The 27,578-nt window shown below is 38.3% G+C and overlaps 1 protein-coding gene across 5 annotated transcripts in view; it reads right to left on the minus strand.

Annotated features, from left to right (window-relative positions):
• The window catches only part of DOCK4 (dedicator of cytokinesis 4), a 311,504-nt gene that overhangs the window by 133,421 nt on the left and 150,505 nt on the right, over nucleotides 1-27,578 (minus strand). For all 5 annotated transcript variants that reach the window (XM_089524305.1, XM_089524307.1, XM_089524306.1 and 2 more), the window contains exons 9-12: nucleotides 17,208-17,289; nucleotides 15,031-15,091; nucleotides 7,974-8,106; nucleotides 5,927-6,015 (exon numbers count right to left, since the gene is read on the minus strand). In XM_089524305.1, coding sequence (XP_089380431.1) covers nucleotides 5,927-6,015; nucleotides 7,974-8,106; nucleotides 15,031-15,091; nucleotides 17,208-17,289 — 365 coding nt within the window. The remainder of the gene's footprint in view (nucleotides 1-5,926; nucleotides 6,016-7,973; nucleotides 8,107-15,030; nucleotides 15,092-17,207; nucleotides 17,290-27,578) is intronic.

Below are 27,578 nucleotides of genomic sequence, written 5' to 3' on the forward strand. Positions count from 1 at the left end.
GGTGCTGTATTAACTTTCAAATTTAGGGAGAAGGTGAGGCTGATGCCCACTTTTACCAACTTTTTGTCTTCTTTGGGGAGAAGACCAATTCTAGTTTAAAAAACAAAAACAAATCTAATACAAGATACAGACATTTAAAATGAATCAAAATGAACTGGGATTTCAAGTCACTTCCTAGGAGCAAAAGCTTTTTCAATTCTTAATTTTATTATGAGATCTTTACATGGTAACTGCTGTTTCTTGTACCATTCTGCAGGTCTTCTGTATTTTAAATGCAGAAAATATTCTTACAGAGCAAGTTTCCCAGAACACTCAGCCATCCAACTCAACGTAACCAATAACTGCTGAGTGACAAGAATTGATGTCTCTGCTACAAGATAAACTAGACATTGGTTTGCTAATGTTTATTATCCACTATCCATTTAAGCCAACATCACTTTTAAAAGTGCATTATTAATCACAGTGTGTATGCATGCATTTACATATCCACACACACATGAGATTTGGTATCTTAATTGTTGCTTTTACCACCATATCGAATTTATTAAAATCAACCTCAAAGCCTCAGAAAAGTTAATTTTGAGACTACACTCACAGGTCCCCACTGATGATGCTGGCTGGGGCTATTCAGGCAGCTGTGGTCCAAAGTGTAATCTTTCCAAACTTTCCTCAGTTCTTGAAAACCAACTGTTGCTTAGTGTCCATATGACACTAAGCAGCCTCTAAGCAGTTTACAACTGTAAGCTAATTGCACCCAACAAGCTGGGTACTCATTTTAGCAACCTCGGAAGGATGCAAGGATGCAAATCTGACTCGACCCTGAGTCCCTGGCTGGAGTTGAACTCACAACCTTGTGGTTTGTTAATGAGTGGCTGCCGTACCGGCATTTAACCGCTGTGCCACCAGGGCTCTTAGTATGATTGCTTTCAATGTAAGACCAAGTAAGAACTATAAGTATTTACACAAACATGAACAGAGATATTTTTGGAACCACCTCCCTCCATAGAGAAACTATAGTGTCAACTGCAGTCTAAAACAGAAAATACTCTGGGCCAAAAGCAGTATAAGTTGCTAATAATAGAGCTTTAAAAATATGGCACATTCCAGGTGACCTATATAACAGAACTTTTGCTAAATGCTTTCTATCTATTACCCTTCCAGTTTAACTGTTAAACCGTGACTGCAAAGTGGACTAACAGTAAATTCATCCACCAATACATTCTTTGCTTATTTTGAAATGGTTTGATCTTTTAAAAAAATAAATAACAAAACACTTTTCCAATCTAGCAGAATTTAACTGCATTGGAATGTAAACAAGGAATAAGCTAGTGCAGGATGATAATCATTACTATGACAGCAGCACAGTTGGCTATATTAGAATATAGCAGCCTGTATATATAATGAGAGGAGAAATATAATACAGTGCATTGAAGCCAGTGAAAATAATGATAATAGAATTTGGTAGAATTTCTAACGGACAAATCAGCTGTTCAGACTGAGTAGCACTAGCGCAATATGTTAAAAACTAATGAAATGTTCACCATAATATATGCAGGATGCAGGGAGGAAAAGATTATGCAGATTAGATAGCCCTTTAGTCTGTATATAGAATCATATTGCATTATTACAGAAAGTCGTGTTGGCAAAGACAGGTCACAGAAAATGAGGGCCTAGCAGATACATTCCCCCAGATTTTGGAAAAGTGGCAGTTTGGAACAACAACTCCAGTGCCATGCTGGCTGGGCAATGGTAGGATTTTATGTCCATCTCATATATTATGATGCTTTATTGGCTAACAATAAATAGGGCAGGTATGTTGTCTGAAGAACTTACAGCAAAACTTAACTCAAGGGAAGAAATACAGAGAAATACAGGAATGGCAAGACAATGAGAACAAGGTTCACCAGAACAAAGAACATACATTCAGTTCAGTTTAAATCTAGAATTAGTATAATTATATTTAAATCTGACTTTTTGGGTCTGGGACCCAAATTACACACAAGTTAAAATAGATACAGCTTAAAAATGTTAATTGTACAAAAGTTAAAACTGTAACTAAACCATCAAGAAAATTAAAAGCTGCTAAAACAAACCATTAAAAACAAGAGCTTAATTTCATTAAACATAGGGGCAAAACAAACTGCCTCTTTGCGCCGCTGTCTGGGTGTGTTCAGAGCATGGCATTTTGACACCATATGCTCTGAAGCCACCTTCCAGCTGCACAACTGCCCACACATGTGTGCTGGCTTCCGGGCATCTTGGGGGAGCGATATTACACGCCACAAGCCCCCAACATGCAGAAGAGCTGCTAAAGGCAGCTTTTCTGCAACCGAAAAAGTAATGGTTGAAAACCGCTCCTTTTTCAGCCGGTGCCACAGGAGATCGGGGCTGCGGCATGTCGCTGCCCCGGCCCCAATCCATCTTCAGGTAGGGTGGCTTTACGCCTCCCCATCCAGGCCATCTATTTTGGCTCTAGGTTTCACAATACTCCTTTCCCTTACGCAGGGGATCCGTTCCGGCCATGCCTGTGTAAGGGGGAAATCATATATGCTCGCGCGTCATTGAAAATAATGGGGCACATGCACATGGCGCTGCACGCCCCATTTATTAGATTCTCCTGCAGCTTCAACATATGCTGAAAGCCGCGGAAGTGAAGCTCACATATGACGCGGGCTCACTGTATTATGAATTATAGTTTTCTTATAAATAGAAAAATCTAAACATCCGAACCTCAAAAGTACTTCTCTTCCTCTATCAAGTTATAAATTAAACCTAATTGAGCAATAATTATTGAGCAAAAAAAGTCTCTATCAAAGTTCAGTTGAACTGGCTTTTCATTTATTGAGAACAAAGAGAGATGCTCTCACGCTGTGTGTATTTATGTTAAATCACAAGATCTCAGCATCATTCCTGCTTTGAATTCCTTTCAGAGTGCAGCCTTCGGTGACAATTGATACTTAAACACATGAAAATATAATGTACATAATCTCTTTGCCCCAGAAGTGTAATGAAGGATTTAAAATGGCAGATTAACATCCTGTCACAAGAGTGTAAAGCAATTAAACAAAGGCACTCTACGGATGTTAGTCAGAGTTAGTATAAAATACAGCGCTCTAAACAGTGTTGATATATTTATGAACCTAGGCAGAGGGTGAAGCAAAAGACCTGACAGAAGATAGCCTGAGATGATTTAAACAGGGAGAGCCCTACTATTAGGTAGATTGGAGCACTTAATTTTGGGTTTCAGGAAAATGAAGGATATTGTTAATTATTAATTGATTATAGTTGAATTTGCACTGTGAAGACTCTGAAAAAGCTCTTGTGTGATTTTTACTTCAAGGTGCCAAAAGAACTAGTCTTATAGGATTCTGTAATGACAACAGTTGGTGTGGCTGTCTTTTGTTGATCAGCCTTAAACAGCAAAATGTTTTTGACCGTCCCCAAATTAGCAAGGTAAAGAAGATACTCAAATTTTATCTTTTTTGATTTAAAAGGAAGATACTTTGTAGGAAACAAATGAACCACTGTGATATTTTCCATTTTAAGACTTTTTTTAAACACAAACTCCTCAGTGTTTTTCGCACATTTTTGGTGCAAAAATCCCCTTGAGAAAATTTCACAAAAAATTAAAATGAACAGTAAAATAATTAAAAAAACTATTACCTTTTATCATCTCGTTCAGTGGAGGATTGTGTTATGTATATAAATCTAGTGAAATAGTCTCTACAGACTGAAGCCAAATTTAAACTTTAGCATTCTTAGAACAAAAAATGCTTGCTGGATAATATAGTGCAGTTTTGTCTTCAATCACATTAAATGACAACTTAAGTTAGAAAAAGGATAACTTAGGGCACAGTAGCCCAGGACATCTTGTACAGTATGCATCAAGAGGAACTAAAATATTAAATTAAGAAATCCTGTACTTACAAGCCATTTTCCTTAAAATCATGCCAAAGGGATTAAAATACACATACTGTATTACTTTGTTTACAAAGCACCTTACAGTAAATCATAAGTCCCTAGCTGTGAATAAGGCTTGGAGGACCTTAGGCCATAACTTCCATATTTCCCCAGTAAGAATGACCCAAGGCCCGTCTGCTTGGGGAATTCTGGAAATTTTAGTCTCAAACTCTGGTTATAAATTAAGATCCCACTTGTGATGTAGAGGAGAAAAAGTTGTTTGCTATTTGTTCACTTAACCACACACTGCACATTAAAAGGTCTTATCCATCTCATGACCAATCATCTCTTTTCAGACATTTACCAACAGACACACATTTCAAACTGAGAAAGGTATGTGTCACTCCACAAAGAATTTTAATAAGGAAAGTGGGATAAATGCCACTTTCAGTGTGATTCTATGCACATTTCCTTGCAGATAGGTCCCACTGAGTTCAACAGTGCGTACACTCCCAGGATATTAATGAAATAAAGAAAAGTGATTTTTAAAAGAGATGATAGGAAACTGTATGAGGAATAAAAGGTGTAAAGCAGAGGCTTGCATACATTTGATTCAGCCTCTTCCAGATTCTCCATGATGCAAGCAGACAAGATAGTGTGGCTGAGACTCATTCTAATTATCAAAACCTTTGTCATGAGGAATACAAATGCTGCAAGGGTTATTGTGAATATCAACAGCTGCTCTATAACTTTACTTTCGTTAAATACTAGAAAAATATATATCAATTTTCTTTTGGGGCAGTTAAAAAAAGGTCTCCCGTCACCATCAATTTCTTGTAAGAAAAACATTCATTCATTTGGTGATGATGTTATTTTGAGATTATAATTTATGAAGAGGATAAGAACCACAAAAATTAGGCTACAGCTTGATTTTGCCTTACATTAAGCATCCTGTGTCCCATAGGAACACAAATACACACATGCGTTCGCAGCATCATAATGATAGCTCCAAATATAGCTTAAAAATTATCTATACCTCATCCAGTGAACTCTTGGTTACTGAACAGCAACATTAGTGGCATGAAAAATTCACATAAATTACCCAAATCTATCCAACAGCCCCTGTGACATTTGCATAATTAAAGGTAGGCGAGGAGTGCTTTTTTAGATTAGCAATATATAATATAGAAGACAATTTAAAGCACATCAAAGATTAAATGCAATGTCTGGCCCCAACATATTTTAAGACTGCAGTGTATTAACTCTCCAGTTACATTAACTCTTTCCAATCTCTCCTGTCACCAGGGTTCACCTGTACTGTTAATTTAAACAGTAATTTGACTTTGTCTCAAATGTGCCCCACAACACATGGATATGATCACTGTAGTCACCAAATGCCACTGTACAGAGATTTGACTGCTAGTACAGCAAAGTAATAGGGAAGCGCTCTCTCTCTCTGTCCCTCCCTCCCCCCTCTCTCTCTTTCACACACACACACACACACACCACAATGATATCATGGGATTTACAATAAGGTTGGACCAAATGTTATCCTCTAAAAGGTGTTGGACTGCATTCTCACCAGATCTCACCACTGACTATAGAATTTGGATCCTCTGTGAATTCTTTTTTTTAAATCACATAGTACACAATTTTCTGAGTACACTAATCACAGAGTACACTATTGTCTTTAGTGTAAGAAGTATGTCTAAATTTCATGTCAAATATTCTTCTGTCTACTGTAACCATCTGTTAGCAACAGCTCCTCTGCACAAATTTTCCCCTCAGTGCAGTGAAGTATTTACCTATAAACTGCTAGGTTGCCAGAAGCTGGAACTAGTGACAGGAGGTCACCCCATCATGCAGCACTCAGCCTCAAACTGCTAACCTTCTGACCTTGCAATCGTCAAAATAGGCATCATAACATGGATAAGTAATTTTGAGCTGCTTGCCAAGCCAAAACAGCACCTATGACACCACACTGGCATTTCAAATTTTGTCAAAGAAAATCAGGGAAATGCTCTACCTGCATTGGATCCTGTTAGGTTATAACGAGCATTTAGTTTTTTGATGATGTTTTCATGGATCTGATACCAGTCACTTTCCGTGTTGCACCTACAAAAGAAGGAACATTTTAAACATTTTAAATCAAGCTGAGAAAATGTTTAATGCTGTAAGTACAGGCCTCTCCAGTTAGGAAATACATGCCAGCTCTGCTCCAGTGCCCCAACAAACTAAATTTACCAGAATTCCATAGAACTGAACCATGGCAGTTAAAGTGATGTCAAATTGGATTATTTCTGCAGTACAGATGCAACCTCTGTTGGATTTAGGCCACTATTCTGGGGCACTGGGGAGAACTTTTAATAGCAAGCACTAGGGCTCTTGAGGATGTGAGGTGTTACTAGGTATCTGGCAGACATCACAGGAATGTTTGCTGGGCAAACAGAGGCCACAGACACTATCACAGCTGTAACAGATTCTAGCTAATGTGGAGATCTTTCTGTATGTTACAGGAGAAACATTTGTTCCTATTACAACAAAAATCCAAAATACATATCATGATAGTACCTTTATTTGGTCAAACAAAAGTGTAACATACAGTACACTAGCTTTTGAAGTGTGACAGGCTTCGTCACCAAGCAAAGATGTTAGTAATCCAGGAGTGTGGGTTGGAGTTGTGACAATGAGAGACTTACATTTTGCTTGTTTGTTTAAGGTTTAAGAGTCTGGAAGGAGAGCCAATGCAAGTAGTAGTTACACCCCTCTGAGGCCTTTGGAGGACTTGAAACAAAGAGGTTAAAAGGAACACAATGAATCCTTCTCCATTAGTACATCAGAGTAACCTTCTTTGAGATCTGGTTGTGTCCTGGCCTCACATTAGCTTTGCAAGATAATTTTTTTTTTGTGCCTTTTGGTTGTCCAAATGGATATACCATCATGATGTGTATTTTGGATTTTATTGTAGGACCAGAATAGCTATCCCAGAACAACTTTTCTCTTAGTTGACTTCCAGGTAGCAGAAGACACTGACAACTATCTATAGATGGTATGACACTAGTGGTTTAAGAAAATTGTAGTGGTACGGTGTTTACTAAAAATAGGAAACTACTGGAAGCTAGTGGCAAGCACCAAATCCAGCCAAGAGACTATCAACCCAGGAAAAACATTTTCAAGTATTTTTGCAACAAAACTTATTCAAATTATACAATTCAGTTAAATCAATTTTTTTCTATTTAAAAGGGAAGCCATAATCCTAATTTCATTTGTCTGCTACAGAGAAAAGAATACTATTTAAAAAAATATAAACAGTCAAAAGTACAAAAGCAGAATGCAATTGGCATGTAAACCTCTCTACTGCTGAGGAATCCAGCAGAGAACACTTTCAACTGAACTGTCAGAAAATTAAAGTAGAATAAGAGCACACTAAATTGCTCCCAAAAACATTGCTTCCAGCAGCTATAATTTAGCACACTGGGGGAAGGGAAAAGGCTAGTGCAGTATTGACCTTGACACATTGAGGTGATTCAAAAGTAGTAACCCTGAAAGCAACCAAAGTTCCCAATGAGTATAGATGATAACACCTCACTCTCATTCTGTGGTTTTCTATTATTTCCCAAAACATTTTAAGTCCAAGGTCAGGAAAAAAACTATAAAACTCTTTGCCGCTTCCAAAAAAAAAATATAACTAGTTCAAAAATATGCACATTATTAAAACAGCGATATGTAGAATCCTAGGAAGCTGTCTTATTCTGAGTTGGAACCTTGGTCCATCTAACCCACTTTGACTTTTCAGGGATGGAGATAGTAGTCTTTGCCAGGGATTGAATTTGGGACCTTTGCATGCAAACCATGTACTGTACTGCTCAGCTACCTAAGTCTATGATCATTCTTCAGTACTAAAAGTTAGCACACTAGTATAGCTGAACATAAATACCCACTAATTCCTTAATGAACTTTTGATAAAAAACGGTGATGGTCTTTCACAAAAAAAGAAAGAAAGAAAAGAAGATGGACATCAATACTGCTTGCTAGAGGCTGTTGCAATGAATTCCAGATACAAGTTCTCTTACATGTATACTTTTAAAATAAGGTCATCTTTCGTGTCTCCTGCTAGTAGGTCTGCAATGCTGAGGACTGCACAACCAAAAGGTCGCCGGTACTGTACATTGCAAGCATTTTTCTTTTCCCCAGCTCCCATTCGACCTGTCAAAAGAACACAAGAAATGAAGGTAGCATCTTTCCAAATGGGTACAAGGGAAAGAAGAGAACAATCATTGACATCTGCAATAAATTTCATGGTTTTATCAGATTACACCTGAAATTAAGATTTCTAACCTCCCTACTAACCCTCCTCTAAAAAGGTGGAAAATATACAAAGTGCTTCCATTTCACCGCATGCAGACAGAACAGCCAAACTTTGTTTTACCATTGTCAAGTTGTATCCACAATCCACTACCCACAGGCCTGTCTCCTACTGCAGCCTGTACTAGAGGTTTCATAGCAACAAGCAGCATGCTCCAATGTCAGGCTTTTCTCAGGGAAAGAAGCTATCTGTCTTTATACCATAGATATTTGGGGGGGGGGGGGGGGTTAAGATCTCTCAGCATCTTTCTAAACGAGAGATGGGCTGCTGTCCAAAACTAGATGGCAACAAGAGAGCATCAGTTACCCACTCCCATCTGTGAGGACAAAATAGCAAGATGTGGCTATACAACACTGTCAAGGTAAACACCTTTTGAATCTGTTGCAATGTTAGATCAGATATGTGGCTCCTGAAAGACATAAGCTGTGCTTACTCTTCTCTGAGATTCAGTCTTTATCAGAGCAAGGTCTCTCACTCTTGTGAAACTATCCATAGTTCTGCATTGCTTGCCATGATCTACACTTTCTGCCTACTGTGCAGTATCTTTACAACTCTGATTGTCATAGTGAGACCCTGCTTGGCTGGTTAATAGGAGGCTTTTGCCCCAGCTGGAACAAGAAACTGTATATGACAGCAAGAACAAACAGGAAAAGGAACAGAACAAAAATAAGAAAAACAAAAGATTCTCAGAGGAGAGAGAAAAAGAAAAATGAAGAATTTAAAAAACAACAAAAACAAGAATTGTCCAATTTTGCATGCCCCTTCATGTAAGAATACACAGAGACGTCTGCTGATTTTCATCTGTGTGCTATCAAAAATTTTCATAGCTACTGTTTTGACCATTTTTTCAGCAGCTTGTCTGCTCCCTGGCTCAATCACTCCCTTTTCTAAATCCACATGATCTATATGTTTAATTTATGTGATGACACAAGACACATTATTCCTAACAATCTCCATTTTTGCTTGCTCATTTTGCCTGCCATGTCTTCTTTGTGTTAAAATAAGCTGTGCTGCATGGCCTTAAAAATTTCATTGAGGTCCAGCTGGTGAAATGAAAACATATATACACAGAGAGTCTATTCTAGGCTTTGCAAGATCAGAAATCATAAGCAGCTGAACAGATGCAACTCAAACAGAAAATGTGGTGAACAGAATACCAAGTCTTCCATTTAAGATTCATAGCTAACATTTCTAAAATTGCAATCAATTCATAGCTATCTTCTATTGCAAGGTGACTTTGCCACCATCTAATAGTAGAGATGAAACTCCTGTTTTCTGAATAATTAATATGCAGTCTAGTTATTGGCCCACAGTGGTGAAGTCGTTCCCTGAATACTCTTTAATTCTTTTCCAGTTAGTATTGGAAAACCTGCATGACACTGCAGTTCATCCCTTCAAAATACCATAAACCAATGCACTTTGTGATAGGAGAAAGTTCTGCAGTTGGCCCTCCACATTTGTTGGTTTAATTTTCACAGATTCAATTAGTTGTTGGTTTGCCACTAAGCCACCATTTTATATACTGCATAAGGACTTGAGCCCACTTGCCATTTTTTATATAAGGACTCACCTGCTTACTTGCACATCCTGGCAAAGTAATCCCAAGGATTGGAGGCAGCACCAAGCTCCAACCACCAGGTGTGCATTCTTCATGTCTCTCCCTCTTGAAAGTCTGCCAACTCACCTCTACCTATCTGCCTTCTGCTCATTCATTCCAAAGGTAGAATTGGGCAGGTAGCAGACTACCCAGAGGGGGGAACACGAAGAATGTGTGCCTAGCAGTCAAGGCTTACCATTACTGGCCTATGCCATCTATCACTTATGCAGCTTCATGTCTGAAGGGTAGTCTGGTAATCTGTAGTCTGGAGGATAAGGACATGAAGAATGTGCACTTGGCAGCCAGTACTTGCCTTCACTGCACTACACCATACTGTATATTGTGTGTGGAGCCTCACCTGTGAAGCCTGGAAGGGGAGAACACAAAGAATATGTGCCTGGCAGCCTGGGCTTGCTGTCTCTTCCACTGCTGCCCTGGGACTGAGTTTTGCCCTGGTTGCTTTTATTCATTTATTGTGTTTTATTCACTTTCGGAAGGGTCTTGCGCCCCTAGCCCATAACAATGTAGAGGGCAGTTTGTATCTGAATTCATCCTCAAACATCTGCTCTACCTATAAGAAAACTATATATCTGAAAGGGTGCATAGGTCTTACATTTAACTTCACAACAATGCAGTGAAAAAAGAACCACAAAGGGTATTCAGAAAGCTTTATCACTGAGTCCTGGTTTGGACTTGCCTCTTTTTGCTTACATCCTCTAAACTACAGTAGATATGGGAAAACAGATATGAAATGTATTGGTAGATCACAGAGTGATTTCAAGATGTGTCTACAAGTTGATTAGAAAGTATTTCGGACTGTTACTTGTTTTAAAATAGCTCCAACTGTGAATTAGACTACTAAATCAAAGAATATTTGGGATGCCCAGGAGTGGATTTTCATGTGGCAGGAGAATGTGCTTCATGCACTTCTGATACTCAGTACAAATTCCTGGGCTCAGAATTTTTAATTCTTTTCTTTCACACCAGATTCCAATCCAAGAGCATGAGGATCTAGTGTTGTTTTTTTAAAAAAATGTACCAGTAGGCCCCAGAAACACATAAACCCAATCTAGTGGTTTAAATCTGTGTTTATTTCATTTTTATACACCAAAACAACAACAAAACCCCACTGTGTCTCTCACTGACTGAGATTACAAGACTGCTGCCCATTTCTTGATCATTTTTTCATATCTAAGGATTTATTTTACAAAGACCCATTTTGCAAAAATACAGAGATTCATTTTGAGCAAAAAGCAATGTTTTATGGGGGGGGGGAATTGCTATAACAACTGATGGTGCAAAAAGATTGTCTTTTTGTTCTCACATAGGGTGAACAAACTCCTAATGGTTGACCCTTTTTTTGCTCCCATCAGGGTGTCTCAATGTGCCAAGACACCTTCTCGCATCAAGGACAAGGAAACCACTAAATATTATTCACACCCCTATCAAATATACAATTGAAAACAAACAACCTTGTTGAACAACCTTGTTTTTCCCCTACACATACACCAAACAGACAAATAAATTAACAGCAACTCCATACATAAAGAAGAAGAAGAAAAAAAAAAGGGGGGGGGGGAGGATTAAGAAGGGAACCAAAGCCCACCCAAATAATGTGCTGCATCTTACTAACTGTTGTTGGGGTGTGGATATGTACATGTGTGCATATTTACTGATATATGTTTTAATCTGGTTTTATTTTTTAATTGTGTAATCTCATTTTAATTTTTGTATCTTGCAGATGTTTACCATATTTTTTTAATTTGTTTTAACCTGCTCTAACCCTGAGAAAAATCAGAAAAAGAAGGGCTAGAAATAAATATAACAGCAACAACAACAGCTCCTCACATTACTGAGTCATAGGGCAGCCAACTTGAACCCATTCCTAAACTCTAGGAGTAATAATGCTATATTACATTACTGCTTTCTCTATTACTCGCCCTAATAATCTTTTTTTCTTTCCAGATCACTCAGCTGCTTGGTTCCCGATTTGCTACTGAAATCATTTTTTAACCTTTTGAATGTTTAGAGGAACAACTCAGCACATACTTCCCACAATAACATGGGAAGAAGGTTTTGCTTCCACCTCAAGAGGTTTTTACACCAGTCTTGGCAGAGAAACTGCTTGAAGTTCCTAAAAAGAGACTATAATATTGCTTAAAAGGCTATGAACATTATCATTTTGCCATTTGTTAAACTACCAAAACACAAGTAATTGCTGACTGCCAGTGATAACATACACTCAATAGTAGTCATGAATAGATGAAGGCATATTCAGCATTCTACAATAGAAAACACAATATTAAGATACAATTATAGCTTTAAAATCTACACTGGTGAGATGCTCTAATGGAGTCGGTGGGAGAGAGAGTGAAAGCAAGAGAACACCACTGTGAACGACAGGTAAGGATTACACTAGTTAAATCAGTGAAGTCCATATGACAGCTTCTTTAAATAAGGAGATTAACCACTCTTCTCTTCTATACTTCCTCAACATTGTCTTTGGATTAAATCAGATTTGTCTAAAATAACATTAACCATTATGTTAAACCATCTAGGAAGGGAATAATGTCTTTATTCATGTGCACATTCTTGTATCAAAGCTTAATGCTGTAAGAATAAAGCAAAAACAAATGAAAGCTAAATTCAGGGACCAGAGCAGGCCTAGGAAAAAATGGAAGCTCTTGGACCACCAAGGGTTAAAACAGGTGTAAGGAATCTTCAGCTCTCCAAATATTTTGGCCTACGACTCCCATGAGCTCCATCTCCCATGACTAATGGTAAGAGATTGTGAGAGTTTCTGCCCAAAACACTTGGCAGGTCAAAGGCTGCCCTTCCCCTGGGTTCGGGGATCAAGGAACACTCCTCATCCATGCTATTAAGTGTGATTCTGCTTTCCTTTACCTCCATTGGACATTCACTAATGTTTGCAGTGAGCAATTTTAGAATGTTAGACCAGCACCAATATACACAAAATTGATTTCTGCCCTGTATACACATGGTAAAATACAACGGTGTGCATTTTTCACATATTACAACTGATACAGATGCAAAGAACCTTTGCTTACAACAGGCATGGGGAACATGTATGCATTTACATGAGCCTAGCTAAAGGTGAAGGATGATAGAATTGAACTCTAGTATTTAAAGCTCCAAATGGTCACCTTCCCTGTCATAAGGGACACATAAGGAAAACATTTTTGGGTACAGCCATCCAAAGCAGACAGGCAGTTTAGTGGCCATTTATCAGGCACTAGATGAATTTGCCTAGAATGGGCATCTTCAGGAAAGAGAGATGGAGAAGATACATTAGCTGTAATCAACAGTAAAACTCTTTAAAAAATATTCTGGCTGTTTAGTGATCACTGAGACCTATTTAAACAAAGAAACAAGAAAAGACCCACTACTGATTACAATCAATGTACCATTCGCATTTTCTCTTCTGAACATGCCCAGTCTAGGAAAATAGCTTAACTTACAATAAAAATTGCTGCTGGACAGTATCATTTCAGACTGCAGGTAGATGCTTCATGTTTGAAAGTTCTCCAACAGCAGAGGGGGGAGCCTATATGAAGGGGGGAAACTGAACTTAATATTTCAAGGACACTGGATAACAGTTCATGTTCTTGATGAAATGGGCTCAAGGGCTATATTTCTTTTGCTATACTAAATGTATCAGCCTTTAAAATGGAAATAAATGGGCAGATTGCAGCCTTAAAAATGAGTTTCTGAGCACTGAGTATTGGAAATCATTCCAGATGGAACTGAAAACGTATTTCCACTGTGAAAGGTGAAAACAAATATACAAGCTTTGAATCTGTAAATTATTTTCAACACTGTAACATCGTACTTATGGATAGGTGGTTTCTCACTGAGTAAACTCTCTTTGTAATTCATATTTTATTTTACAAATAAATTAAAATATTACATGCTTTAATATACAGCAGAAAAGAAGGAAGGAAGGAAGGAAGGAAGGAAGGAAGGAAGGAAGAGCAACAGACTCATGACGACATAATGAAATGGTTTTAAAGATCCTGGAATAACTCTAAGCTTAAGGGCCTTTAAAAGAACTACATACAGTAATTGAAATTTAAAGAACTTACAGTCTGTATTTAAAATTAGTGGACATTTCAGTTTTCATGAGGATAGATTTGCATTATAATTGACAGCACTATATCATTTTTTGAATTGGATATTCTAAACCTTAAGGATTTTATGCCTTGTGTTGTTATTGATTTTGAGTCATTATTATCTACATTTTTGATAGAGTAACAGAATGTATTGTTCCAACTGGATTACTGTGTATTTACATTTGAGAACAGATGTAATTTATAAGAGTTTATACATCATTGTAAATTGGTTTGCAGTCACACTCTTAGTAGGTAGCATCAGACTTCCCTGTTAGCCGTGTAGTATTTAAAGTGCCACATGACTCTTTATTCTTTTTAAAGCAACAAATGGTCATGGCTACCCCCTTTACATGATAGCCTTTTGATGATGATTATGATGTTTCCTTTTTTGGATACTGTGGATACTTTTAAAACAATAAAGTGCTGTATAAACACAATAAATAAATAAATAAATAAATAAATAAATAAATAAAGAAAGAAAGAAAGAAAGTGATTGTTTTCAAACCACAGTATGAGGAACATGTCACTGAATCATGTGACTTTCCACCCACAGTCTGAAATCTAGATCAGCCCTAAAACTGTTGCTAGGCTTTATTGTTGTTGTTAGCTGCCCTTGAGTCCACCTCAGTTCATGGCGACCCTGTGGATCAGACATCTCCAAGCCTCCCTATCCTCTCCTACTTTGCTTAGGTCTTGTAGATTCAGCCCCATGACTTCCCTGGCTTATTCTATGCATAATACTAATTGTTTTAAACATAAGACAGACTGAATGACTACCAGGTGGGCTTAAAGTATTGACAACAAGAATAGCAACTACTAAAGCACTAAATCATTTTTCCTGTCATAATTAAATTGTATTTATTGCTATTAATTGCTGTCAACTTCAATTTATGGTGATCCTATGAATAAGAGCCCTCCGAGTTTCCCTTATGATCAGCCCAGCTCAAGCCCTGCAAGCTCAAGGATGTGACTTCCTCAACTGAGTTTATACACCTGTAATGCGGTCTTAACCTTTTTTGTAATGTAAATGGGCATACCAATGCGAATAATATGGACAGTGATGTAGATGTCCTTCCTGAGCTCACTGCTTCCCAAATCCTGGAAAAAAAATCAGAATAATCTATGATTAGCATGCAACAAATTTTGTCACTATATTGTTAATGTACAATAATATGATTTACAATGTACAATAACATTCTAAATCCACAACACAGTAATAACTTTATCGGGCCAACCAAAATGCATGAATACATGAAGCAAACTTTCGAAACTCCACTGATTTCTTCAGCAGGCTAATGTGTTAAAAAATCATACAGGAGAAAGAAAAAAATGACTATGGACCAAAACACACTGCAGAAATAATCCAGTCTGAGACTGCTTTAACTGCCATGGGTCAGTGCTAGGGGATCCTGGCAATTGTAGTTTCTTGGGGCACCGGAGCTCTCTGACAGAGAAAGTTAAATGTCTCTCAAAACCACAATTCCCAGGATCCCCTAGCACTGAGCCAGGGCAGTTAAAGCAGTCTCAAACTAAATTATTTCTACAGTGTGTTTTGGACCTATGTTAAGAGGCATAGGCCTACATTTTGTGAAGATGCTGTCACTGTTGGTTATGTGGGCTGTGGAAGACAAAGTATTGTAAAATCCAGCAAATAAAAATTAAACTCCATTAACAATACAAAAAGAAATTCCTTTTTGATCCAAGCTGCCTCTGTCCTGTGTGAGACAGAGACAAATACAAGAAAAATAACATATTAATAATTAATAATAATAATTTGTTTTATTTATATACCGCTATTCCAAAGATCATAGCGGTGAACAGCAAGTAAGCTAATTAGCAAGTAAGCTAATTGACAAAATGTAGGCATGTGACTTTAGCATCATTGTTTTTTTCTTTGTCTTGTGTGATTTTTAACTCCTTTGCCTGATGAAGAAGCCAGTAGAGCTTTGAAAACTTGAATGATGTATTTTGTGCATTTTTGGTTGGCCCGATAAAGGTATTGCCGCTTTGTAGAGTCTGGATTTTATTGTACTTTGCTGTATGGCTAGCCCACCTACCCCTGGAAATGTCTAAAGTGTTATCTAAAAATGTAAGTGTGATTTTATTTCTTTTTAATTATATCAATTCTATTCACATGGCACCTTACAATAAAATTAAGACAAGATAAAGCTAAACACTGATAACAAAAAGTTAAAATACAATGAGCTTCCATCCTAGATACTGAAGAAGAATCAATAAACAAGGAGATAAAGGGTAGTTTCAATATATTTCCATTGTCTAGTCTTAGTTTATTGATTGACTAACTACAAAGTGCTATATATGTTTAGCCAGGATGATTCTCAGAGATATTAGGAAAAACTTGACAATACGAATTCTTCAGCAGTGGAAACACACAGAGGTCTTCAAATAGAGGCTAGACAGCCATCTGTTGGGCACGTTCTAGGCCTGGTTTTTATGCATCAAGCACAGATGAAACCTGTTCTATTGCTGTGATTCTACTAGAAATAAGACTGACAGTGTGTGCTCTTTAATGTGTGTTTAGGACTGCATGCTGAAATAATAAAGACTCATTCATGGAATACTAGCACTTTAGTCAAGTGTAGACTGGTACTGGTTCCAACCAGGATTTTGAAGCTGTGTTGTGGCCTATTCCATCTGATATATCTAACTGAAACACATCAAGTGCAATTCCCTAGATTAGAATGTGAGGGTTTCTCTCTGAGAATCAGTAAGCACAAATTAAAAAAGGAATGCCCCAAACTATCTTAAGCTTGTAATCTATACACCTCGATTATCTGTATGTTTACTTGCAAGTTAGTCCTGCTTCATTCAATTAAACTTACTCCTAAGTAAATCCCACTGAAATGTTAAACACATCTTAAAACATATATTTGTATTTACTTCTGAAGAAGCAAATCACACTGAAATTTTGAACAAGCATGCTTAGGATTTAGTTGAAAAGCTGTCCAGGTAGCCATCATATCCATTTGCTAAAACTCCTTATAGCCACTGAAAAGATACTAAATGAAAGGGAGACTGAGTCTGCACCATTAAGCTGTTTTGTTTTTGTAACTTTCTCTAGGACCTGACAGTTCCATTTTTTTTCCTGCCATGGTTTCCACTCTATTCTTACAACTGGGCAACTGGCAAAGAGACAAAACTGTAATAAATAAATAAACAAGTCATAAATAAATGAAGAAGTGAAATGACTCACCACAAAAAGAGAACAGTGTCTTTCTGGCTTCTCTGGACATTTTGGCAAACCATTCCGATTAAGTCTTAAAAAAAATCTCTCACTGTAAAAAGAAAAGTAATATAATATGATGAACAACATTAAGACAGTTTCAACATTTTTATTGTACGTGAAGGAGAAAATATATTCAGTACATTTGAGTAAGACATGTTTCTGTCACTACAGTATTTCCAAATCAAGCCCCTGCAGATTCCAAAGTGACACTGACTTTTCATCTTTTAAACAAAGTTTAATCCTCCTGGTATGTGGTGAAAGAGAACTGGTGTTAGATGAAAATATAAAATTCCATGAAGTTAGGATCATGGCTGACAGGGAACACATTGACTTTAAATCAAAGCCAGATGGTACTGCTGGGAAGAGGCACTGTAAGAAAGTAATGCATTAAGAATGAGAAACAGTATAGAGCTATTTTTAACAGACATTAAATTATAAGTTCATGTAGGCCCTTCAAAAAAGTCAGTGACATAGGTCAGTGTTATTTTCTATATGACAGAAAAATTATAAAATAGAACAATCAACAAATCTCTACTGTTTAACCTGAAGCAGTAGAAATGTTCATGGGACTTAAGAAGAGCTCTGCTAGATCAGATCAAAGTCTATGTATTGCTCTGTTCCTACAGTAGCTAATCAGATTCTTACAGAAGCTTTCAAGCACAACAAATGCAATGGCATCTTCCTATGTCACAGATGCACACCTATGCTATGTCCTACTACTTCAAGTGTTTCTCACCAGAGATGAACATATCACATTGGTTCTCTCCATTTTACCACATTTTCATTATGTCCAAAACCAAGCACTGGAAGTCCAGTGGAATCTTGGATCAGAGACTCCTGTCAACTTTCTTCCAGGGACCAGTAAGAAGAAAAATATAGCAACATATCCAGAATATGCTAATATAGTAATACAGACAGAAAACCTGACACTCTCCACATGTCTTTGACCACAACTTCCATAATGCAGAGACAGTCTGGCCAATGATAAATGAGAATTTTACTCCAAAACAGTGTGGTTTGGTGTCTGGAGAGCTGGATTAGGGCAGTGGTTCTCAACCTGTGGGTCGCGACTCCTTCTTTCACAGAGGTCGCCTAAGACTGTGGGTAAACACATATTTCTGATGGTCTTAGGAACTGAGACACCACAATTTTATGGTTGGGGGTCACCACAACATAAAGAACTGTATGAAATGGTTGTGGCATTAGGAAGGTTGAGAACCACTGGCTTAGGGAGACCAGGATTTGAATCCCCACATGGAAACCCACTGGCTCGGGCAAGTCATATTCTCTCAGAGAAGAGATGGCAATGGCAAACCTCTTCTAAATACGTTTTGGAAGGGGTTATCTTAAAGGATTATAACAACAAAAACTCCAGGCTTACCTGGAAGGGGTTAGGTTGTATAGCCCTGGTGGAATATATAGCATACTAAGAAATAATTATAATCTACTAAAAAGAAAAAAAAAAGACTCAGTAATCTACACAACCACCTTAGAGCAAAAGCACTTGTGACACCAAGTTGCATGCCACATGTCCCTAAATTCTGGGTGATTCCAGGTGATGCTTTATTGCGCAATCATCCTGCCTCAGTCACAAGGCTACATGATTGCAGTACATTCATAACCTTCCCATATTTGTCAGCTGATTGTTACAACTCTTTTTCTTACACACATGCATATGTACGTAGAAAGATAGACATATGTACAGAAAACACAAACTGGAAAAAGTTTAATAGTTTCACAAGTGTCCTTTGCCTTAGAATGCTAGGAGCCATCAAGCTGGAAGAATTACTCTTTTGACAAAACACAGTCATAGACACTGCAAGCTAAACTGAAAGCATATTGAGGGAAAGGCAGGTGGGCTTTTCTTTTTCTTCCTCTCATGCTTTCAGGTATGCCATCCACTCTCAAAAAAAAAAAAAACTGCAGAAGAAGGGAGAGGGAGCATGTGTTTCCTTGAAGGGCTAAGAACAGATAGGGGTGAACAATTTTTAAAGAAGAAAACAGCACAGAAGAAAGGGTTTAAGATGCTTCCACTTCCACTTGTTGCTTTGGCTGGTGTATTTGTCAAACAATGCAAGCAAATACAAATTACTCATGATTAAGAACTGCATGTAGCTTCTGGCCCTCAGTCATCAACTATACAATCCACAGAATCAGTTTTATGAAAGTGGCACCTAATTTTAGTAGGTGGCTCAGTAAACATTGATAGGAGAAAAGTGGCAAATTCAAGAGCAAGAGGCCCCCCATACAACATCTTCTCATTTCTAATCATTTTATTAAGTGATGCCAGTATAAACAAGAGTTCCCTCTGTAAATTCCTTTTTAAGTATAGCCTTCTCAGCTGTTTCCTTGGCTTTTGTCAAGGCCAAGTGATTGTTACACATGCCTTCTCTTCCATAAGCAACAGTAAAAACACACAGAATATCTATGCAAGTCTTTTAAGGGGCACAATAGAAGGGATACTAGTGTTATATTCCTTGTATATTCTCTAACTGTGACACCATTTAGTTAAGATTAGGTTCTTATGGGCTGCATCTCTAAGAGAATTTTAACAAGCTCTTCCTCCACTTCAGATATTCACAGGCACTAGAACTACTTTTGTTGCTGGTGTTCTGTTTCAAACAAGTTAAAACAAACATGTCTAATTTCTAACTTTGGGGCAATAGCAACTGTCAGAGGCAGGCAGGAGGTGAGGCCTCAGTTGGTCAGGGTTCAGATTTCAGAGAAATACACATTTCACTTTGAAGGGGTCAGATGAGCAACATAGTCCAGGGCAGGCAAAGGTCAAGCCCTCTAAGCAACAGCCATAGATCAGAAGAACAAGGAAAACCATCCATGTTGGCAGGCAGGTCAAATTTCTCAAGCAGCAATTGCATTAGGGCATGTGGGAAGGATGAGGAAAAGAGAACAAGACATTAAACTGGCAGGATCCTCTCACTGTTATGTCTTACACTAGAACTCTGGCAGGATACTCTAACTGTGAATTAACAGAAGAGCTATCACTTCCCATAACAAGAGAGAATGTCTAGGCTCTGTTCATGAGCAGATTGATGCAGCACTCATTTTGGCTTATCATTGAGGCTCTTACCAAGAGCATGCTTCCTAATTCAGGACTACTTGATGTATGTTTAGACAACCTCGAACTCCAGGCCTCCACCTGGATGCAGTGTCACTTCTGTTTCTGGACATGGGACTAATGGGTCTGAATGGAGGGTAGAACCAGTAGGGACACTGGTTCTTCCAATGGCATGAACTCCAAGTGTGGCATCACTGATGTGGATAGCCTTTGGATGGTCATTAGCATCCATTGACTCCCCTCACTTCTGTAGAGCACCCTCCTGCACACCTAGGGAACTCACCCAGGTCTCTGATAGGATTCCTGTGGTCATGACAGTACTACGTTCAATTTACAGATACCAAATGTACAGTGCTTGGGATCTTACTAATTTAAGGGCTAACATTAGGCCCAGCTATATGCTAAATTCTAAGTTTCCATATTTTTTTTATATAAATGCCTTATGTTTTACAAAAGTATGCCTTTAGCTTGTGGATCTCTGTGGATCTGCAAGGTTACTAACAGGAAATGAGCAGGTGCCTGCAAGCATTTGTATGTGTGTATCATCAGTCTCCTGGGTTAATAAATGATGCCTAAAAGATAGGAAATTGTATGGTAGCATAGTGACTTTGCCATGAAAAGAGGGAAAGATACAGAAAGAGAGAGAAAGAGTTCACAAAAACAAAAAACAGTTATTGTGAATGCCTGCAATATTTTCTACTCGATAACATGATCCTGAGAATGTAAAAATACATAAGCATACATATGCATCTAGATTGTAATATCAACTAAATGTTGTCAAGCTTAGTATGTACATTTATTTGCCAGGGTAAAAATATTTCATCTGTTATATTTCCTGACAGTCACCATCATTGCCGCCCTCTCACCTTTCAAAACTCAGCCTATGCAAACTGAAGAAACAAAAATCATGCCCTTTTATTTAGGTATGGTATTCAAATGTAGATGATTGTCTATCACCTACTTAGCAGCCTTGTTTTAAAATGCATTTACTAAAACAGAATGAAACACCCCCATGGTAACACATGTGCCACAAACTTTGCTTCTAATTCGTTATTGTCATCCAGCTCATCTCCGTCATTTTCTACACTGCATCTTCACTAGATCTCCAAATTAGGTCCAAAATAATTCCTCAGACCTGAAAAATAAATTTTATACTGCAGTTGCCTCCTAGATTTCTCCTTAATTGCTGAAATATGTTTTCCGAGGGTTGGAGTGCAAGAAAAATGACCACAAGTTTTTGCATCAACCCTACCGTTATATAAACACTCTAGTTCCCCAAAATATGAGAAGGTATGACAGACCACTAACAAATACCAGGTGCTGTAGGCTGTATTACAGAGGTGAGAACTGACAAAGCCATGTGTGAGTGTTTCTTGCATGAGAAAACCCTACTACATTTATGGGGTCGTCATAGGTCAACAAGCGAGCTGAGCTCTCCCCGCAACACACAACAGAGATCCAGAATGGATTGGACCACACAGACTATATTCACATGAAATGTCTGAATATTGCAACATGTGAAAAAGTTACAACCAACATGGCAGAGAGAAAGAGACCTCAGAGTATTTTCTTTGCTAGCTCAGTATACAAACAGAGAATAAACTTGAACAATTATTTAAAATGTTAAAATTTCTCACCAACCATTTGCAGTCCAATACCAAAAATATTATGCTGGACAGCTCATTATTTACAACACCAGTGCCACCCCCCCACCCAAGATTTGTAAACTATGTAAACAGCCTCAGTTCAATCCACATTGGATAAAGGATCCTTTTACACTGCCTAGTTATAGCACAGTGATTATATTTTAACTGCCATAGCAACATCTCAGGGAACCCTGGGATTTGTAGTTTGGGGGAGGGGTATCTGTAGTTTGGGGAGGGGTATTTAGAATTCTTAACCAGAGAACACTAGCATCTCACCAAACTACTCATTCCATGATTCCATAGGATGTAGCATTGGGTGTTAAAGTGAAATCATACCACTGTGACTGTCTACTGTAAAAGGACTCTTTAAAAAAGGACAGCCCCAGACATTTTATTGTATTAAGGCAATGGACAGGATGGTACCCTTCATTATTCAAAGAGCAATTGGCTGAAGTGTCCATAAAATCTTTCTACAGTTATGATGCACTGCAGACAGCAATATAGCTAAGCAGATGCAGGACACATACTTGGCTTGGCTACTGAAGTGGGCTACCTAGCACCTGCCACATGAGGCACCTGCCTCACTCCTAAAACTAAACCTGCTGGGAACAGCCATAGCTTGAAACCCAGGAGAACCTTGCTGCCTGTCAATGTATATAATTCAAATCTAGATGGACCAACAGCCTGCCATGATACAGTTGGCTCTCCATATCCATGGATTCTTTATCCATTTATGAGTTCAACCATATATGGCTTGAAAGTATTACAAGAAGATATACATTCCAAAAAGCAAACCTTGATTTTCCCCTTTTATATAAGGGACACTATTTCACCACACCACTGTATTTAATGGGATTTGGGGAGGCTTCCACAGATTTTGGTATCCATGGGGGATCCTGAAACCAAACCACAGCAGATACCAAGGGCCCACTGCATATGGCAGTTTCCCATGCTGAGGTGAAAACACTTAAGATTTGTAGTGATTTTGCAAAAGTTGAAAATGCAAAAGAAAGAAGTTGCATAAGCAGGCAGTGCAGTAATCTAAACCAGTTCTAGAACTATGTGCTTTGTTTTAATGGCCTCTTCTCCACAGGTCAAAATTTTAATGGTTTAACTTGCTCCAGAGATAGGTGAGTGTGTTCTACTAGCTTTGATGTCACATTAATAAGCATTTACTATCAATGGCCAAACCATTCCCAAGCCAAGAGTTAGGATAGCATGGCACATAAAAGAGTCTGTTGTTTCTGGATGTTAAAAAACAAAACAAACCACTTCACACTCTTGTTTCTTAGCCCCGAGCTTTAGTCCTGAGATTTCTAGTAACTAGGAATCTTCTCAGCACCAACTGTCTAAACAAAATGCTTTTCATGTTTCACTGCTTCTTTAAAGAAGAAAACCAAGACCAGACACAAGACAAAGAAGGTGGAAAGAATGCTGAAGAGAGCTTACTACTGCTCAGCAAGAGCAGTGTGTGGTGTGATAACCTGCAGAAGTGGACACATTTGTGGAAATCAGTTTTCCAACAACAGCAACAAGTTCCATGCCACTCTAGAAACAGCTTCGATAATTTCCAGCCTCCATGGCAACTACCAGTTTCTAAAGGCAGATACACACATGACACCACCGTTTCCCTGAGAGGGACATGTTGACATTACATGGGGATAGCAAACACAAGTACGTGCATCTTTAAATTCTAGTGTATTCACTTGTCCTGAGACAGCAGTTGAGGATTAATCTATCCGGCATCCACACAGCTCTAGAAAAAGGACAGGCTTTCTGTGTGTATGCTCCTATCTGCGAAGTACATTGTGTAGAAAAGGGGCATTTCTACTACTTAGTCTCTTCCACAACACTCAACCAACCAGCCACCCACCCTCTATCTTTAGTCAACCAAAGCTTTCTGACAGCTAAAATGTATGTTATATGAATAAGTATGTAACTGTACTTATCCCACTCACCCAGCACCTTTTGAAGAAATGCTGCCGGGGGAAGAGTTGAACAGAAACAGAACTAGTAAGATTTTACCTTAAGTGTCACACCACCAAGTCTTTCTCCATTTCATATCATTTGCCTTCAAATGCAGCTTTTAAAAGGACAGGTTGATGAGCACCATCATACGTGTTTGTAAGTCGTTCGCCATTTAGCCAAGCTTTGATAATCTCCCTCAACCTCCTTTCCATAGCAAAGGGTCAAGCAGACTCAAGTGAAGAAGCCAAGCCAAAGGTGCGGGGGGAGGGGGAGAAGGGAGGCATATTTCTGACTTACATTATCCAGAATCTGACAGTCAGCATGGCCAGTGGTTGCAGTAACCATCCCAAGCACTCCTTCCCCAGCCCCACACATGGATCAAAACCAGCAAATTATTTTAGCTCATGGCTTTCTGGCTATGAATAGAGAACAACAGAGTGGCCAAGGCATGTCTCTGCACCAGCTGCATGGGTAGAGTTCCAACTGCTGTGCAAAGACCAAGATAAGCCTGTGTGACTCCATTGCCCTGTGCAGTAGCTCAGAGACTCAAGCTCCCATACCCTCCAACATTTCACAGATGAAAACCAGGACATATATGGCCAAGCAACATCAGAGTGTGGTCAAGACTGCAATAGTTATTAATGAATATGAACACATAAGCTAGGAGAGGCTGCAGCAGTTTGTTTTCGCCTAAGCCTGATGGGAAGGACGCAATTCTGCCATCCCCTCTCTTCTGCCCCTTACTGAGTTAATTGCAAACTACTTGGAACTCTTCTGCAGCAAGGGAAGTAAGGTGAGGACAAAAGGGGAAAGTGAGAAGGAAGAGGGAGAAACTGGGACATTTTAAAAGCAGATGACAAAGTGAGATAATAGAGGACTGAGACTATCCCTGCCAAATTGGGACAGTTGGAGGGTGTGACTCACACATTGTCACCCTTGAGGCATCTAAGGCACCAAATAATACAATGAGACGATAAAATCATTATGTCCAATAAAAACTAGCCTCACTCTAATTAAAGAAAGAAAAAGAGTAGCATCAGTATAGCTATTGAACAGAAAATCCAAATGATATGCAAAAGCAAATCTGCTCATAAGCAACAGTTCATCAAGAGTGTGCTGAAGAGGAAACATGTAGACACAACAGAAACACACACACACACACAAACACAGAGGAGGAAATCCAATGCACTCAAAATCCCATACGCCCCTTCTGTGCTCAAAATAATAACTAATGCATCAGGGATGTGGGATTCTTTTTCCTCTAAAGCAGTATTATTCAAAGTAGTGGTTCCTGGACCAGTGCCAGTCCACAAACCATTGACTGTCAACCCACAGAGAGTTTCCAGGAAAGAAACCAAGAGTTTTGGTCAATTGGCCTGAATATGGTACCAGTTCCAGATATACAGTATTGGGGAGGAGAGAAATCCAATAGCCTGAGAAGCACTGTTCTAAACCACATAAAGCCAGGATAAGGAACTATCATTCAAAGTAAAAAATGCCAAAATACTGCACAGCGTCTTATAGCATCTTCTGCCCTGTTGCTGCAAAACTAAAGCCTTCTTTTTTCTATTTCAAATGTGGCAAGATTGGGAAAAAATGCAACAGAAAAAGAAAAACATAAAAAATGATTCAGGCTTCTTACAAGCAGGCTAAAAAGTCATTTTGAGTCAAGATAAATAAGATAGCACCTATTTCATACAAGGAAGCTTCTTATCCAGGTCAATCTCATAGTTGAGGAAATGAATTTCTAAACACATTTAGGCACAGCTTCAAAGCAAAGACATATAGGAAATTACAGCATAAGCCTATACATGTCTACCCAGAAGCCTATACATGTCTACTCTTAAGCTACATGGAGCTTATCTGCAAGAAAGAATGCATAAACTGCAGCTTTAAAAAGTGTTTTGATGACAATATTTTGATGCAATATTTTCCATGTGGGTTCTGAATAGAGCTACAAAATGAGAATAAAATCCAAATGGGGAGACTACATTGAATAACTTTTTCCAAAATGATATGTATTGCAAGAAGATGGATTTGAAGAACAAGACATTTCCTTTGGAATCATTTCAGTTTTATTTCATTCTCCCAAGCATGTGACAGCTGAAATATGTCATACACAGTCTACTTCACTGCTTTACAATGAGAAGTATTGGGGGGAGGGAAAGAACCCTAACACTAAGGAGATTAACGCAAGCAGGTCAACAAGGGATTTGGGTGTTGAAATTTTGTGTCCATAACTAAAGCAACAGTATACTCCCAATATTTTATGATTCTTCACAGGAATAATGCAGCTCCCATTTCCAATTATTCTCTCCATCTTTAGCTACATCTGTGACGCCAGGCTAAATAGATTGTCTGAGACAGGCTAAATGAATCCTATCCTTGACATCGGTTATGCAAAATATTTGTGTCCAGAAGAAAACATGACAAACTGACATTTTCTGTTAAAATAAGGCTTATTTCTATAGTCCCTCAACATATACACAAAAAGGACCCCAGACTGCATATATGCGCAAAGTTAAGCCTGTGGATCTTCCTTACTCAGCTGGTATCCTTCTGTCCACTGAAACATGGAATGGTACCACAAAACACCATCTTGGCACACATGAGACGAAGCCTTAATTTCTTCTTTAATCAGCTTTAAGTACAACTTTGTTCACCCTTTGTGACAATACTTGCTATAAGAAGGCTTCTGCAATTCATTTATCAACTTTAATTAAACACCTACAACACAATTCAGTGATTACATTCATGATTTAATGACTACTGATGTTGTGAAACCTCTCCAACCTAAGCATTGGAACAATACCTTTATTGGCAGCACAGAATTCTTCCTTAGACTGCATGTTAACTTGCACCATATTGTGGGATGGGGGAGAGAAGGAGGGGGGATGCTATTGGCATGGGCGTTGTATCTGTGCAAATTTCAATGAAGTGAAAACTGAGATAACGTTTTTACTGTTATTAAGAATGAAATATCTTCACATATACAAAAGCATAATGGGTACTTTGCCCCAAATGTGCATTGGTTCAAGGATATTTTTAATTGGGAACTTTCTGTTATTCCCAAATTATGGTGCTTTTAAAATCATTTCTCATGAACAAACCTGACTTTCTGCTTTGGAGGCTATGTAATCTATGAAGCATAAACTGAAATTAGAAAAAGGTGTCTTTCAACATTATATTACAGGGGCACTACTGTCCCTGTTTTGTGAGATTGCTAGCATGGTCCCTGTCTTCCAAGGGAACGTTCCCACTATGAAATATAGAGCAAATTGAAGATCGGTGAAAATGACCCTTGTTCCCATTTGAAACCAGTTCCTGTCGCAATGTGATTGATTCCTGTCGTGATAAAGCAAAGCAAAGGCAAAAAAAACTGGTAGTTTGAAAGAGGTTCTTTTGAGAAGAATCAATTCTGAAGCAAGTTCAATAAGTGGGAACAACAGATCAGAATAAATTCATTCTAGAAGGGAAGGACTAATGGCAGAGGGGTGTTTACTATCCCTCCTCAGTTTTGGTAGATCCACCATTTCCTCCCCTCTCAGCACTGCCTCTGTACTTGTGCCAGTGCATTTTTTTAAAAGTAAAATCGATAGAATATTCAATTGATTGATCAACTGATTGATTTATTGACCTATCAATCAA

This window comes from Sceloporus occidentalis, unplaced genomic scaffold (genome assembly GCF_023333645.1).
Source record: "Sceloporus occidentalis isolate IW3139 unplaced genomic scaffold, rSceOcc1.0.p SCAF_5, whole genome shotgun sequence".
Lineage (NCBI taxonomy): Eukaryota > Metazoa > Chordata > Lepidosauria > Squamata > Phrynosomatidae > Sceloporus > Sceloporus occidentalis.